This window comes from Callospermophilus lateralis, chromosome 16 (genome assembly GCF_048772815.1).
Source record: "Callospermophilus lateralis isolate mCalLat2 chromosome 16, mCalLat2.hap1, whole genome shotgun sequence".
NCBI lineage: Eukaryota > Metazoa > Chordata > Mammalia > Rodentia > Sciuridae > Callospermophilus > Callospermophilus lateralis.
Genome location: NC_135320.1, coordinates 54,299,797 through 54,316,372, shown reverse-complemented (window position 1 = coordinate 54,316,372; position 16,576 = coordinate 54,299,797). Strand labels below are relative to the sequence as shown.

The 16,576-nt window shown below is 40.4% G+C and overlaps 1 protein-coding gene across 1 annotated transcript in view; it reads right to left on the bottom strand.

Moving 5' to 3' along the window:
- Positions 1-1,478: 1,478 nt before the first annotated feature.
- Positions 1,479-16,576, bottom strand: part of Laptm4b (lysosomal protein transmembrane 4 beta) — a 62,690-nt gene continuing 47,592 nt past the window's right edge. The window contains exon 7 of the mRNA XM_076835836.2: positions 1,479-2,639. Within this exon, the coding sequence (XP_076691951.1) occupies positions 2,562-2,639 (78 nt within the window). The 3' untranslated portion in view covers positions 1,479-2,561. The remainder of the gene's footprint in view (positions 2,640-16,576) is intronic.

The window sequence follows — 16,576 nt, the reverse complement described above, 5'->3', positions numbered from 1 at the left end:
TAACCTTTTGTCACCTTGGTACCCTGGAAGTCCAACTAGCTTGTTCAATGGAGGCGCTTTTTTTTTTTTTTTAAAGGAGCGACAGATCATTCTTTGGTCAAAAGTGTTAAGTTTTGCCCTTCCCTGCACGGCGTGGTGGCACGTTTGTACTTCCAGATGGAGGGAGACCTGACAAAAGACCTAAAACTCTGTGTTCTACATGGGATGGGATGGGACTGGTGGATCCATTTGCAAATCTCCAGTGGTAGGCTCAAGATTAAAAAAAAAACAAAAAAAACCTAGGGCTGGATATGTACCCCAGTTTGGTGAAGCACCTGCCAAACATGCTCCAAGCTATGAGTTCAATTCCCAACACCAAAAATAACTTTTTTGATTTTTTTTAATTAAAAAAAAAAAGAGGGGTTCTCACCAGCGAAGTGCACAAAAAACATACAGGCATGAGAAACAGTGAGGTAATGGCTATTCTTCTTTCTCTGTGAACAACAAAATAGGAGAAAGCAGCAAGATACCAAAATGGAATTTAGAATATATTTAAAAAAGAAGCTATTTATCTGTGTTAGTAATGAGACAAAAATAGACTTCCGGGGCTATGCAGACCTTGCTCTACAAGGTCATTTTAATGCCTTTCCATAGTGGAGGCAAAAAGAAAATGCCTCACTCTACAGAAGTAAATATGGAGGCTGCTCTTGAGTTTAGCCTGAGAACTGTTAAGAATCAAATAAAACCAGCAACACCAACTTCCTATGAGGATCTTGGAGAATGCAGTGATAACCGGAAGTTCATGGTGCCACCCGGGTGCTGCATAAACCAGAAGAGCAGCCTTTGTTTCTCTCCAAAGATGCTACAGCATCTCTCAAGATCAGAACCCCTCTCCATTCATCCATGTATCATTTGCAAAAATTATTATGCAAAGAGATGGAAAATCACGAGGAACAATATGCAAGTAACAGTCATTTCCTTTGTGCCTTCCACAGGGATGACAACACTGATGGGCCTTTCCACTGAAATATGGCTACATGGATCCAAGTTTGTGTGAATCTTTCACGTTTAAACTTAGGGAAAAAAAAACTTATTTTTGTGGTGCTAGGGATATAACCTAGGCCTTACACATACTGTGCAGGCCCTCTACCACTGAGTGGAACCACAGGCCACCGTACAGCTTCAAGGAACATAATTTTTTAGATCGAGTTTGTAAAGAATACTGAATGAGATTTAAAAACAACTAAGGCAGAATCAGGAATAAAATCTCCCCTCCACCTCTTATGCCGAACACCTGGTGCTTAGACCTAAAGGCAGGTGCAGGAATGCTGGAAACTGGGGTCTGTTTGTACCCCATTCTTCCTGGTCTAAGAAGTCTGATTTTATCAAATACTAAAATATTTTCAACATTTATGTATGAAGCGAGCTATAAAGCCCACTCCTTTTACCGCGTGGCCCTGCGGGGGCAGGAAGGGCACAATCACCACAGAATCAAAAGGTTATTTCTTGGAGGTGGGCGAATCTCACTTTAATTGCAAAAGCCTTCATTTACAGCACATTCAACAATAAACAAGCAGGAGAGCCGTTTTTTTGAACATATGAACATATAAAAGTCCTTTGCCATTCAGGTAGTAGAGATAAGAGCGTTCCACCAGGAAAACAACCCTCCTCATTTTTATGAAGACTGCTTAACATTTTTAAAGGACGACTAGGCAGACGCAGAAATTCACAGTAGTAGGATGGACCTCAGAGGGAAAGAAGAAAACTTTTTTAGGCAAACACATATCAGTGATTTTACTTGATATGATTCTCCTTGGATCAAGGCCAGGTAGGACACATAGTAAAACGGGGCCCTGGGAAGGATGGAAACCAGGAGAAAAGAATACCAGGTCCCATGCGATGCCAAACCAATCAGTCCCTCCTCTAATGCAGAAGTAGTTTCTGTTCCCACAGCCTGGTATTGCCTAATGGTCTCCATTTAGCCCCCGACCCCCATCCCGAGGAGGGAGGGGATAGAGGGTAGCTGAAATCCTCGACAAGTAAATTCCAACTGTTACTGAATTTAAGCCATAAAGGATAGTAGGAAAACTACTGTAACATATACATAAGGACTCCTGTTTATCTAATAAGAACAATGATCACACAATTAACATTCCTGTTTTCATAAGTTTGTTCTATACACCAAACGGTTTAAGAAAGGTGTCGTTTAATTTTGATCTTATATTTTCAAAAGAGAGGAGAAATAAAAAAAAGTGTGACTAATTGCCCAGCTTTAGGGTCAAGCAGGTACAAAACTAGACTTCGGGGACTCAAGGTCTCTCTGTATTTTGGGGAAAGATGAATGGATCTGTTAATGCCTCACCCCTACTGAAAGAATCCTACAGCTACACTACCAAAGTGCTCTAGCTAAAGCATGTGTTCAAAACTACAGAGGGATTCAACTTAACATCTAAATTGTAAAATGTGACAATTCAAAAACAAACAAGCCTCAGAGAGCTCATCTCAGAATTGAAATTACAGAACTATTGCTCAGATGTCTGAAAAGTTGAGCTGCTTGCTCTCAACTCCATCCACTCTCAGACTCAGGCAGACACGTAGGGTGGCGGTGGCTCCTTGGCAGCCCCATTCACAGTGGCATCATCATACGGGGGTAACAGCACCTGAGAAGAAAAAGGAAAGATGAGAGTTAGGTCTGCCCCACAGAGGTTCGGCTTTAATTAAACTTTTATGCAGTTAAACATTTTCCATACCCAGTACCGCCTTCAATTTTTCACCAGGTGGATACATTTTCATGAGAGATTTTTTGAATCCTTAAAGAAGCAACTGGGGAGAGACTTTCCACCCCGAGTTTTTTTGAGCCCTTTCTACATGTGCCAACATGATCAAGGAAAAAGGAACAAGTGCCTGCCTAGGAACAAGGAAGCAAGGGTACCTCTAAAGAGGAAAAAGACTCCTTAGATGAGTGTGCACAGAACAGGGTACGTGCCTGATCCACCACAGGAACCACCCATGGTGAGCCCCATAGCACAGTGGGAATCGCAGGGGCTTTGGAATCAACATGGATTTGCAGCTTGGCTGAGCCACAGTTTTTATTAGCATAATCTGGGTAAGTTACTCAAGCTGTTGCTACGTCTGTGAAACAGGGAGATTGAAAACTAGGTACATAAAATACCTAAATTCTGCTCGGTGCCCACCTGCATGGTAGATGTGATTTACAGATGGCTGGAGAGGAACAAGAAAAGCACTGAACCTACTGATAATCTCCTTGTTCACATTTCAAGTACAGAAAAATCTGCATATCATTGTTTATGAACTGTTAACAGAAGGCATTGGTGATAAGGCTTTCTTGGATAGAAAACAAAACAAAGTACCATCTACCCAGTGTGCTGCCCTTCAGCCAAAAACATTTACGATGTATTTAACGTGTGGCAGGCAAGGCAGGTACAAGAGGCAAGTGTCCGCCCTTTAGGAGTTCAGAGATGAAATGATAAAATGAAGCCTATCTACCTCAAGTGCTGTGTGGAAAGAGAATATTAACGGACAAAACTATACTTAGTAGTTATGTTTTCTATTATGGGCATCTCTGGGTGCTTGAAGTGGTAAATATTCATCAGTTTCATGAATTTTCATTTATCTGTCCCTTAGGCTCTGAGAGGAACAACATCAAGTTTGTCACAATTATCTCTCCTAACCTTACACACACACACACACACACACAACCCTCCATCCCTCTCTAACTCAACACACTTAACCTCTAACTTTTTTCTCCTAGTCTTGGAGCTCCTGTTGGGTTCAAGCTATCTTCCTTCACCTGAGAAGGAAGCCTAGTGCCTGTTTAAAGGTAGGAACTCAGGAGGAATAAAAGAACCCGTATGGTCCACTTGGTGGGAAGTGAAGCTGGCCATTTAAGGAGAGGGCACCTGTGCTGGCTAGGTCCCAACCAGAAGGCAGAAGCCAAACAAAATTTAACAAGTTATTAACAGGGGACTGTAGAAATAGAGATTCGATTAAGAGAGTATAGATGAAAACCACTGGACAGCGGACCAGGTCAGGGCTTGTGTGTGTCAAGAAGCGCCTGCTACCAGAAGCTGTTCAAAGCAGTCCAGAGAAGTAACGCCTAAAAATCTCTGGACCCCAGGTCTGAAAATTCTTTTGGATTTATTCTCAGTGGGGTGGTTACATGCCAGTGTGGTTACAGAGCAGTTACTTTTTGTCCCATATCTCAGGTCAGATAGAGGTTTTACCCGTTTTTAACCACAGAAAACAGAAATAATAACTTTTGCACAGTAAGCTTCCTTGAAGCAAAGTCTATGACACCATCTAGTTGCAAACCTGGCTTTTACAACAAAGAGGAAGCTTCAAACTACAACGAGCTCTCTGCAGAAGTCCTGCTGACATTACGAGAAGCTTAATTACAGTGTGGGTCTCTTTGGTGGGTACTTTGTGGCTTCCATCAGCGTGTACAGGAGAAGCATGCCATAGCTGCTACTCCCACTCTCTACGAAGGCCAACAAGATCAGACACCCTGGGAACACATAGACACTAGCCCTCCACTGTGACATGGCTGATAAGGTCAGCACTAAGAGGACAATATGGACAAAGCCCAGCCCCAGCAGGTTAGCAGGAGGCTCTAGAGCTGCAAAGCAGTAAGTGGATACCTGGCCCATAAACAATGGCGACAGGCCAGAATCATGGCCTTTGTTCCAGAAAGTGGTAATAAGACTGTGCTTGTGTCCTGGACACTTTATGCTCAGGGACAAGAATCAGGGGCAAATGTTCAAATACCAACTGGGCTGTCAGGAAACGGAGCACCAGGACGTCAATCAGAGGCAAGGAGGCACATGCCAGCTCTCCCTACAAAGGAACCAGCCGCTCTCACATCCCACACACCCACACATGCAGAGCACCCCTGTATACAGGGCTCTTGACAGCAGCAATACAAACCTGAGAACACACCCCTGTCTGCTGAAGAACTCTCAGTCCAGCAGGAGGCAGAACAGGCTGAAGGTGACATGATCAATGTGGGAGTGTCACAGGATGATAAGGAGGACAGACAGGGAAAAACCAGTTTAGGCTGGGGGGGTCACGGAAGACCTACTGGGCTAAGTAGGAGGTGATCAGCAGAGAGAACAGCACGATGATGGTTCTGGTAGACAGGTGAGGGAGAAAAACAGAGCGCTGTCTGGGAACTGTGAGGATCTGCTATGGTGGCTGCTTATGGGAGAAGTTGGGGAGCTTGGGAAGACAGTTGAGGGTTGAGCATGGAAAGCACCCTGGGTACCAACTCATGTTTATGCAGTTAAACATTTTCCATACCCAGTACCACCTCCAATTTTTCACCAGGTGGATACATTTTCACGAGACTTTTTGAATCCTTAAAGAAGCAACTGGGGAGAGCCAGTAGCGCATCTCCACTAGGAATACCAAGTCCCAGCCTGAGCTGAGGGGAAAAATGTGTTGTGTTCTCCAAAACAAATGCCGTGTTATCTGCCTCTATGCAGATAACACAGGATGCTATGCACACGTGTTAAGATACAGTAACATGATAAGTAGAAATAACTGGGATCAGAACTAAAAATATTAAATTTCGCATGACTGAGCTTCAGCACTGTGTTCCAAAACCTCATTAAACAATTAATGGGCTCAGATCTATCATTATCTTTGGAGAAATTATCTTAAATTATCTTTTAAGTCACTTAAAAAGAGGTGAAATCGGCCATCATATCCAACCTTTTTTTCTTTTTTACAGAGCAAAACAACACGCAGCCCAAATTCTTCAAATTCTCAAAGATTAAACACAAAATTTTCTTTGAAAAACTTATCTGCTGCACATTTTCCTTCTGCTTGTCAAAGTAAAGCTTTTACACTGCATCTGGTAATTTATCCCTATACTCCTAGCTATTCAACTCCAAACTTGTTTTAAAGTCCCATCCACAATAGGTATGTTAACATCCTGAGAGCCTTTTCTCGGAAACACTCTGTTGCCTTTAGTTTTCAATCCAAAGTTAAGATGCCTAGAGAAGAATTTCTCCTACTGAAGTTGCTGACATCTCCCCCCACACACACTAAATGCTGTGAAATTTTCTTCACATGACACCTCTTTTGCTATCAGACTACTTTAAAAGGTTCTCCAGATGGAACTAACTTTAAATCTTTGAAGGCACGGCATCATCTCCTGATTTCAGTGATGTTGATACCAGGCTGACTTAATGGAAGGGTTGGCAAAGTAAGGGTTCCCTTTCTGCTTCTATGCCATCTGCTAATACTGAAAAGACTTGTCTGTGTTCCTTTTCTACAAGGGTCAGTGAAGTCTGTGGAAATCTGAGAAGAAATTTCTCAGGTCAAATAATATAAAATGTGCCAATTAAGATGCTATATAGGGACTGGAGTTGTGGCTCAGTGTTGAGCACTTTCCTAGAATGTGTGAGGCCCTGGGTTCGATTCTCAGCACCACATATAAATAAATGAATAAAATAAAGATCCATCAACATCTAAAATATATGTATAGGGCTGGGGATGTGGCTCAAACGGTAGCGCGCTCGCTTGGCATGCGTGCGGCCTGGGTTCAATCCTCAGCACCACATACAAACAAAGATGTTGTGTTTGCCGAAAACTAAAAAATAAATAAATATTTAAAAAAAATAAAAATAAAATATATGTATGTATATAAAAAAGATGCTATATAGGGGCTGCAGATATAGCTCAGTTGGTAGAGTACTTGCTTGTCATGCACAAGGTCCTGGGTTCAATCCATAGCACCACCACCAAAAAAAAAAAAAAAAAAGTGAAAATGCAATTATTTCAACATTTTTATAAGTTGGCATTTAGTTAAATGGTTAAAAATTTAATGACTTATAATGAATGACGGATAAATAATCTCTGAGGACTGAGAATATGTCAATCTAAAACCACTGCTGGCAAGCGGTAGCTACGCAATTCTTTCTTTCTAACCGTGACCAGGGACATAACACAACCCAGCAACATTCAATACAACTAAATTCCAGCCTAAGCAGAGTGCCTTGAAGCTATCTCAGCATGACCTTAACTACAGAGTGAGTGATGACAGTGTGAGCCCTCCACACAGATGGGAAAAGCTGTGGACGGAAGGCACTTGAGGTTCTCTAGGAAGATTACTATCCATCCCTACAGAATTCCCTTCTCCTTGAGTTGCTAAGTGAGGTGACAAGTAGCAAAGAAGGTCATTCATGTCACTTTGACTCTGATGTGACTCAGAGTGTTACCAGAGCAAACTTCATTTTTTTTAGCTACATCATGGTTTTAAAGGTCTGACTCCATGGACCAGAGGCAATTCCAACTGGTCATAAATTTCACAAGCCAGGGGCTGAGGTTTGTGGCTCAGTGGTTGTGTCCACCCCTAAAACTAAAAAATAAATATTAAAATTTTTTCTCCACAAGCCAATATAATGCTCAAGGGAAAGAACTAGAACCATGCTCCTCAACAACAGAGACACCTTCTGAGAAATGTGTTGTCCTTATATGGAACTCACAGCATGTACTTAAACTAAGTGGGCTACAATGTCACTAGGCAATATAATCTTTTTTTTTAATATATATTTCTTTTAGTTGTAGATGGACACAACATCTTTACTTTGTTCATTTTTTTTCAAATGTGGTGCTGAGGACTGAACCCAGTGCCTCACACGTGCACATGCGAGGCAAGCGCTCACCCACTGAGCTATATAACCCCAGTCCCTAGGCAATATAATCTTATGGGAATACCAGCATCTGTGTGGTTCATTGTAGACTGAAACGTCGTCATGTAGTGCCTCATTGTATTTACTGGAGAAACTAGGAAATATTTAGGTACCAGGGTAAAACTGGATTTTTAATGTAAAATCATGGGTCTGCCACTAAAGGCCTATTTGGAATTCTAGAGCTGGTAGGATGACAGTTCCAAAGATAACTATGGGTGAGTTATGTAAATGTCTTCAGACATTCACAAAAATAGACCATAATGTTAAAAGACATGCTGATCATGCTCATGGATTCTTGGGGATCCACAAGTGGACTGCTAGGAACCCAGCAGTCTCCTGCAACTACACACCAAATTTTCTGTATTTATTTTCCAGAAAGGGTGTCCAGAGTTTTCACCAGACGAGTGGTAGATGTGCCTATGAGTTTCTGTAGGGGCTTGGAAAATGCGTCACCCTCTGAGAGAAGCAAATCTTCACATAAGGAAGGGCATCGGGGACTGGAAGTGTGCAGTACAGACACTAAACAAAGCCAACAGGGAGACTGTGCTGTGTGAAGCCACTACCTCAGAGGTAATATGTTTTCACAGGGAAGACCGCCCCCCTCCTGTGAAGCCCAACCCCCACATAATACAATCCAGAAGTACCCAAAACAGGAAGCAGAGAAGTAGGAAGCCATGAGGTGCCAAGGAAGCAAATGAGTGCAACGGGGAAAGGAACAACTCCCCTCATTCACACCATGCCCTTCACGGCCCCTGTGCAGCCCAGGTCTGTCCTGATCCGATTTCTATGACTCCCAGCATAGCACGCTTGTTACCAATCCAATCCTTTCTCCCCAACTTTCTCTCTCCTGGCATGTTTTTCTTTCTCATGTCACTCTATACATAGTCCAAACAGCCCACAGCTCAAGTAAATTCACTTTCATCATGGAGAGTTGAAATATTCTAGTCCTGGTTTCTTTGCTTTTCTATGCACCCATGGTAATAAACGTTCTGGAATTTTAAAAAGCACTACAATGATACATTTTCCTATTCTCTATAGATTATAGAGTGACACTGTAAATGGCCCTCCACTGTGTTGCTCTCCTAAGACACTATTTTTATTTATATACTATCTTGGACTGTAACTGTCATGATTACTTTTCTCCAAAAAGTTTCTGATATTTCTGTGCCCTTTCTCAGTGCTGGTCGTTAGAGGTGTGTTCATGTTTTGAGTTCTATCACTCAGTAGACTGATGACTGTGGTCAATCAATATGATAGTGGATAGTCAAAAGGGTACGTGCAATTTGACTGGGGTTCAACCTCCAGCTTTATGATTTATGAAGCCTGGGGTCCTGGGTAAGTCTTTAATCTACGTGAAATTCAGTCCTTATATCTATAAAATAAGACCCATGGTAGTTACCCATCAACAGACTGTAAGGCTTTGAGTGAGGGAACACAACTAACAACAAATGCACTGAGCACACGCTCAGCATTTGGGTGCTCAATAAAGGGTAACAACACTCCAACTGCACCAAGATACTCCATGTAGTATTGTCTATACCAGTTCAACTGTATATCTTCCTTAAGAAAGTGACAATAAGTTGCAAGCCCTTTACTCAATAGGGTTAGCAAAGAGATTCTTTTTCCTTCCTCAGCTCCAGTGGTTGCAAAAATGTGCTAGAAGCCGACTTGAAGAGCTACCATTGAGCCACGCACATTGAAGCAAGTAGGCGGATGGATAAAGACCTACCATGAACCCTGGCAATGTGACAGACAGTGCCATACATGGGATGCTGAGTCATAGCACATAAGGCTTCTGGAAAACCTTGTGCCAGCCCTGCAAAGTAGTCATCTGGCTAGCATTGTAAGTGCACCTTCAAAAGGCCACACCGTTCTATCAAGACATTAGCTTCAGAATAGCAGGAAACCTGGTAAGACTACGGAATCCATGACTCTAAACCCAATTCCCCAAAGTAACTGAACAATGAAAAAAACAAAGGGATCCCACTTTTCCTGGAGGCTACAAGTCTGTAAGAGTTGTGGGCACAGAGCCACAACTAAAATCCAAAGTGACATTTGGTTGAAACATCACCTCCAGTATTCCACCCCTTAACCACACACAGCTGAGGACCTACCTGAAGCCAGGCATGGACTAGGTGGCACAGAGGAGGACTGAAGATACCTGACTCCACTGGAGAAGGATGGCCATGCTCATCACAAGAGGGAAGAGTATATGGAAACTGTGGTCACAAAGACCTTATGTGCAAAGATGCAGGCCGTTTGCTATAGTTGGCAAGTTGGTCCTAGTTGCCCACATTTCTGTTTGCCTTGGCTCAAACTGGGAGTGTCCGTGACCTCTTCTCAGGTTCCACAAATTGTCAGGCAGTTCACAGAACTCAAGGAAACACATTTTCAGGCTTATTATAAAGATACATGATAAAGGACAGATGGTGAGCCAGATCAAGAGGGAAACAGGCTGAGGTCTGCCAGAGCCCTGAGGGCAAGCATCCTGGTGGAGTTGGAGGTGGGGGTGCACCTGGATGTGTTCCTCAAATCTGAAGCTCTCCAAACCCCATCTACAGGATTTTTATGGAGGCATCATCACACAGGCATGATGGATAATTAATTCAAGCTCTGGCACTCCCCACAGGATGAGGGTGGGGCTGGAATTTTAAGTTTCTAATCAATGTTTGGTCTTCCTGATGACTGCCCCTGTCCTGAAGCTACCCAGAAGCTCATTAAAGGCTGCTTAATTAAAATGAAAAATACTCCTAAATCATCCAAGAAATTCCAAGGATTTTAGAAACCCTATGTCAGGAACCAGTAGCAGAAACCAAACTATAGTTTGTTAAATACAAGTTTGATCTAGATTTGTAAGCCAAATAATAAATGAGAGAGAATTAACATTTTCTCAGGAAAAAGATATCCTTATAAAGAACCAAAAGGTTAGGTGGCGCTATTTGTCAACATTCTTGCAGGTGGGGAAACTGAACCCGGGTCTACCCAGGCTAAATAAATTCCCTGGGATGGTTCAAATTGTCCTACAATTACCTAGAAAACAGCTAAAATGTCAATGAACTATGTAGAACAAATGTAGCCTGCCACCCGCTTTTCTGTGTGTGGCCTGGGAGCTGGAAATGATTTTTATATCATTTGATGGTTGGAAAAATGTGTACAATGTGTGAAAATTACATGAGTTTCAAATTTTAGCATCTTTAAATAAAATTTCACCAGATACAACCACCCAAATGTGCTTACACATTGTGTATGTCTGCTTCTGCACTACTATAGCAGCACTGAATGACAGAAGTCATATAGTCCAGAAACCGAAAGCATGACACACAATGCCAAAACTTTTATACGTGGCCTTTTATAGAGAAGATGTACCCTTGCCTGACCCAAGGGGAAACATTACTCCAAATTCAGACATTGGAAGATGTGACAATGTCAGCTGGCAAGTACACAGCCCCAAAATAGTCCCACTCTTAAGAGGCACTGAAGTCTTCCAAAGTTCCATTTAAATTAATCACAAGTAGCCAGAACATTGGTTTTTCTCTTTTTCACCATCTGTTGTACCCCAACCATGAGTCTTCAATAATCTGTTTAAAACAGGCAGGGTTTACATTAAATGCCGGGGTTATGGTTTAAAATAGGTGTCTCATGTGTGAGACAATGCAGAAGACTTAGAGGCAAAATGATTCATTTACAAAAGTCTTAACCTAATCAGTAAATTAATCCCCTGACAGGAATTAAATGAATGGTAACTGCAGGCTGGTAGGGTGTAGCTGGTGGAGGTGGGTCCTCGGGATTATCTTTGGAGTATATATTTGGTTAGCTGAGCTTACTCTATTCTCTCTCTTTCGGTTTCCTGATCATCATGTGAGCTACTTCCCTCCACCACACTCTTCTGCCACAATGCTCTGCCTCACCTTGAGCCCTGAGCTAGCTGTCTATGGAACAAGACCTCTGAAACTGTGAGCACCCATCTAAACTTGTTCTTGTCAGGTCTTTTAGTCACAGCAGCGAAAAAGCTGACTAAAACAGCTTATCTTAAACTGGTCATGTCAATTTGCCCATTTAGATATGAGCTTCCTTTATTTAGGTTGAGGAAGGAGGTGGCAGACAGCTGAATCATGACTTTCCATGATTAAATGAAATAACCACCTGACTTTTGGGATGGACTTACCACAAAGGGCAAGTCTGGGCTTATTTTTAAGAACTAAAAGAACTGTTTCCAATTTTTTGAAAGCCTCCACATGTAAACAAATAAATACATACATACATGTAACTACCTGTTTTTTATTCTAAGGCACACAGTTTTTGTACATTTTAACATCTCTGAATTTATGCTATGCCTTATCATTGACAGCATTTACAGCTCCTAAAATAATGTTACAGAAGCTCTGGTGGCATTCTGTATTCATGAACCTAACATACCAAGAGATAGGGAGAGCATGAACAAATTTTGGGGAATCCTAATAAAAAAACTTTCTTCCCACCTACAGGAACCATTTATAAAGGCAAATAAGATAAAAGTTGATTTACTCTTCAAGTCACTGCAAAACTACTGTAATCTGTCCTCTCCTGACGTTACAGGAGAGTAATAAGTAATTTCCATTAATTCTCAGCAGAGAAGCCATTCAAAAATTTTTATAGATCATATTCATAATATAGAATTAGTTCTTTGAATCTTTCAAATTGGGTCCAAAAGTTCTGACAGGTAAAATATTTAGAAAGGTAACATCAAAATAATAAGGTATTCTAAAATGAAAATGTTTTTACACATTTAAATACTTGTGTCCTGAGGCTTGGGCAGGAAAAGGAGGGCTACTCAGACCCTCAGATCCCCATTTTACCTGTTTCCTCTTCTCAACAACTTCCTGTTTCCCTCCCTTGTATTAATGAGAACAGAGAAACAGATCTCCTCCTCCTCCTACCCAACAAACCAACTGTAGAAGTTTCTATTATTTCTTCATATCTGTCACCATAATAGAAACCTCTATATTCTGCTTTTGAAATCATCATAAGCCTTTCTTCTGCTATTATACAGTCAGTAATCATTCTAGTAACAATAAATACATTTACCAAGTGGATATACCCTTATTTAACCAAACCATTCCAATTATTAGACAATTAGGCTGGATGCTATTGCTACTAAAAGCAACACTACATGAACATCTTATACATTTTTTATTACTTCCTTAAGATAGATTCCCAAAAACCCTTCCTAGAATGTTTAAAAAATTTAAAAAATGAAATCCAATGCCTTATCTGTCCCTACGGTAAAATCAATATGGACTTTATTTGGGGTATGTGTAATTAAATCAGAAATCAAATTGTGTATTATAATTTCCAGCAAAACAGATGCTTTAAAACAATCTGTATTTTACTGATAGAAGAATATTAGAATATTGTACAGAGGAAAGAAATAGGAGCCAAGTAAATGTCAACAGTGTCCCCTGAACCTATCTACATAAAAGTGGAGAAAATCTCAGGGGGGGGCTGGGGATGTGGCTCAAGGGGTAGCGCGCTTGCCTGGCATGCATGCGGCCCGGGTTCGATCCTCAGCACCACATACAAAGATATTGTGTCTGCTGAAAACTAAAAAATAAATATTAAAAATTCTCTCTCATTCTCTCTCTCTCTCTATCTTAAAAAATAAAAAATAAAGGCATGTACCACCACACCTTAAAAAAAAAAAAAGGAAATCTCAGGGGGCATCTAGTCCAGCTTCACCCAAGATGCTATCATATTAGAATTAACAGAAAGTATATTGGAGGCCATGTACATATCTGCTCTATCAGGAACTGGGTTAGGAGAAGCAGGATTACCTAGCATAGCTAGGATGCTTTTTAGCCTTTATTTTCTTCTACCTCTTTCCTCTGAGTCAGTGGCAATCATAATCCCAAAAGATGCCATTCCAAATGCCATAATCCTAAATGTTGAAATCTCAAAAAATTAAAAGCCCTAAAAATCATAATCCCAAATGCTGAAATCCTGAAAACCATAACTCTTATTGATTAAAAAAAATAATTAAGTTTATATACGTGGAATAGAAAGCCAAATCCTGGAGAATTCGTGTATTTCCCATTGCACACAGGAGAGGTGGATCATTTCAGGGGAAATACCTAAGAAACCTGATAAAGCAATATATTGAATCACAGAAGAATTTTAAAAGAGCAACATCAAGAACTCGAATGTCTTCTCTGAGGACAGGAAGTGTCTGTTCCTCAGAATGGAAGACTTTACACAGTCAGTGATCAGGAGCATCAGCCAGCTCTAAGGACACCCTCTGTGCCATCGCCCATAATCCACCCTGGTAATATACTTTTTCACACGTCAAATTTTCTTTTTTCTTTTTTAAAATATATTGTTTTAGTTTTAGATGGACACAATACCTTTATTTTATTTGTTTATTTTTGTGTGGTGTTGAGGGCCTCGTGCATGCTAGGGAAACACTCTACCACTGAGCCACATTCCCCAGCCCAATTTTTCTTTTTAGTTTGTTTTTGTAAGTTTTGTTCCCCACAGTTTTAAATTGTCAACATTATTTTTTACAATCTACTATTATGTATCATTTCTGATACTAGAGATATAAATGTGTTAAAAGAGTTCTGATTCCTTTTATGCATTTTTTGCAAGATTGACTCCACAAAAGAACATTGCCCCAATGTTGATTTTGTGCCTAAGCATTGTGGGTGCATGTAAAAATATCCAAACTTCCTCAGTACATCTGTGTTTGATAAAGATAAAATTTCTCAGGACCTCAACTCTTTGGGCAACTGCATATGCAGTGGTAACCCATGGTGGGTTTTAATATTTATTTTTTGGTTGTAGTTGGACACAATACCTTTACTTGTTTATTTTTATGAGGTGCTGAGGATCGAACCCAGGGCCTCACATGTGCTAGGTGAGTGCTCTATCACTGGGCAACAACACCTGCCCCCACGGTAGGGGCACCTTAGGATATTTTAAACTTTTAAAGGAAATACAGCAATACTTCTTAAACACTGCACTGACTACTGCTAAGTCATTTAGACATTAAAAAAAAAAAAGTTAAGTAACTATTTTCATGGCTTAAGAGTTCTGTTGGGAAAAAAAAATATCTCCAACCCTAAGGCATCATAAATTCAAGAGTTTGCGACCCCCAGAAATCCCCTTCAAGGTTTTTGCTTTGCTTTGGTTTGAACACTGGAGGAGAGATTAACACTGGGAATCATCTCTAATATCTAATAACTCTGATTTATCCTGCCTCTGAGCCGAATTTGGGAAAGTACATATCTGGATAATAACATGTGTACTGTTTTAGAGAAGGATAAAAAGCACATTTATTTTCTATCAACAAGAGTCCCAGTATCGTTCCACAGAGGTCAACATGAATCTACTTAGCCTGGGAGAAGAGCCATCTGGTATAGTATCTGGAAGGAAGTGAAAGCCAGGCACGACATGTTAGTAAGTCAATGTGGCTTCCCTATAAAGGTAGGGACAAAGGAGAAACATACATTAGTGTGTGATGAGATTCCTAATGTAGCTATGAGACAAGGGAAAATAGCAGAACTAGATCATTCCAACCACCAAAAAGGGTCTCTGTACATTTGATTTGCTTCAATTAGGATGCTAACATCGACTCCTTTAGCTTTGGCCAGTCTTTAAACCAGCAGTACTTGGCTAAAAGAAAAAAAAGTGTCCTCCAACCCTAAAAGTCCAGATTATAGTCTCTAGATATTATCTCCCATCAAAAGGAAGCAAGACTCCTCTGATTCCAGGTCTGGAGAAGAAAAATAATAGCTGTGTAGAGAAAGTTTTAATTTTTTGCCCTTTGAAAGATGAGAAAGAGAGAGATGTAGGAAGGGAGGGAAGGAGGTAGAGAGAGGAAGGGGGGGGGAACAAGTTTCATTTAGGCTTATTCATAAAATGTATAAAAGTAACTATATTTTCCAACTGGACATCTCCAGTTTTTCATCAATTATTTATTACTTAAAAATAACCTCACTGGTCACTACTAGAGAATGACAGACTAACTAATTTTGAAAACTGATAAATGAAAAGAACAATTCATATCACAAGTACTAATGGGTAGCCAAATAGCACATGAAGAAAAAAGTTTCTCTTTATAAAATATTCTAGGGGGCTGGGGATGTGGCTTAAGCAGTAGCGTGCTCACCTGGCATGTGTGAGGCACTGGGTTTGATCCTCAGCACCACATAGAAATAAAGTTATAAAAAACATTGTCCTACAAATGTGAAATAAATTTTAAAAAAATTCTAGTTAGTGAAGGAAAAAGAAAGATAGGAACACTACCATATTATAACCTCAATGAACCAGAGTACCAGGAAGTAAGCCTATAGGTTCGCTTACATACCCAAAAGATGCCAACCAGATATTATATTATATTATTTATATTATATTATATTGCCTCTTGATGCAAGAACAAATTATCAGCAATAAGTAGTCTTGCAAAAAAAACCCCAAAAGTAACAAATCCCAAACATGGAAAGCCTCCAGATCCAACTGAAAATTGTCAGGAAACACCTGGAATGTAGTAAGAAAAAACCTAGATTATGGGGCAAACTCATTTCTTATACAAAAATTTAAGAGTCTCCACTACTACATACTGACCCACAGATCCTGTGCCTAATAGTCTGCTAGAAAATTATGACATTATGAGAAATATGTGGAAATCTGGGGGCTTAATTCTTATTTATGATACTAAGGAATTATAGTTATAATTAAGAATTCTTTTTGAAAATAATACCTTCCTGAGCTGGAGTTTTGACTCAGCATTTGCCTCGCACGTGTAAGGCACTGGGTTCGATTCTCAGCACCACATATTATAAAATAAAGGTCCACCAACAACTAAAAAAATATTAAAAATAATACTTTCTTTTTATAAAAATCTTTTT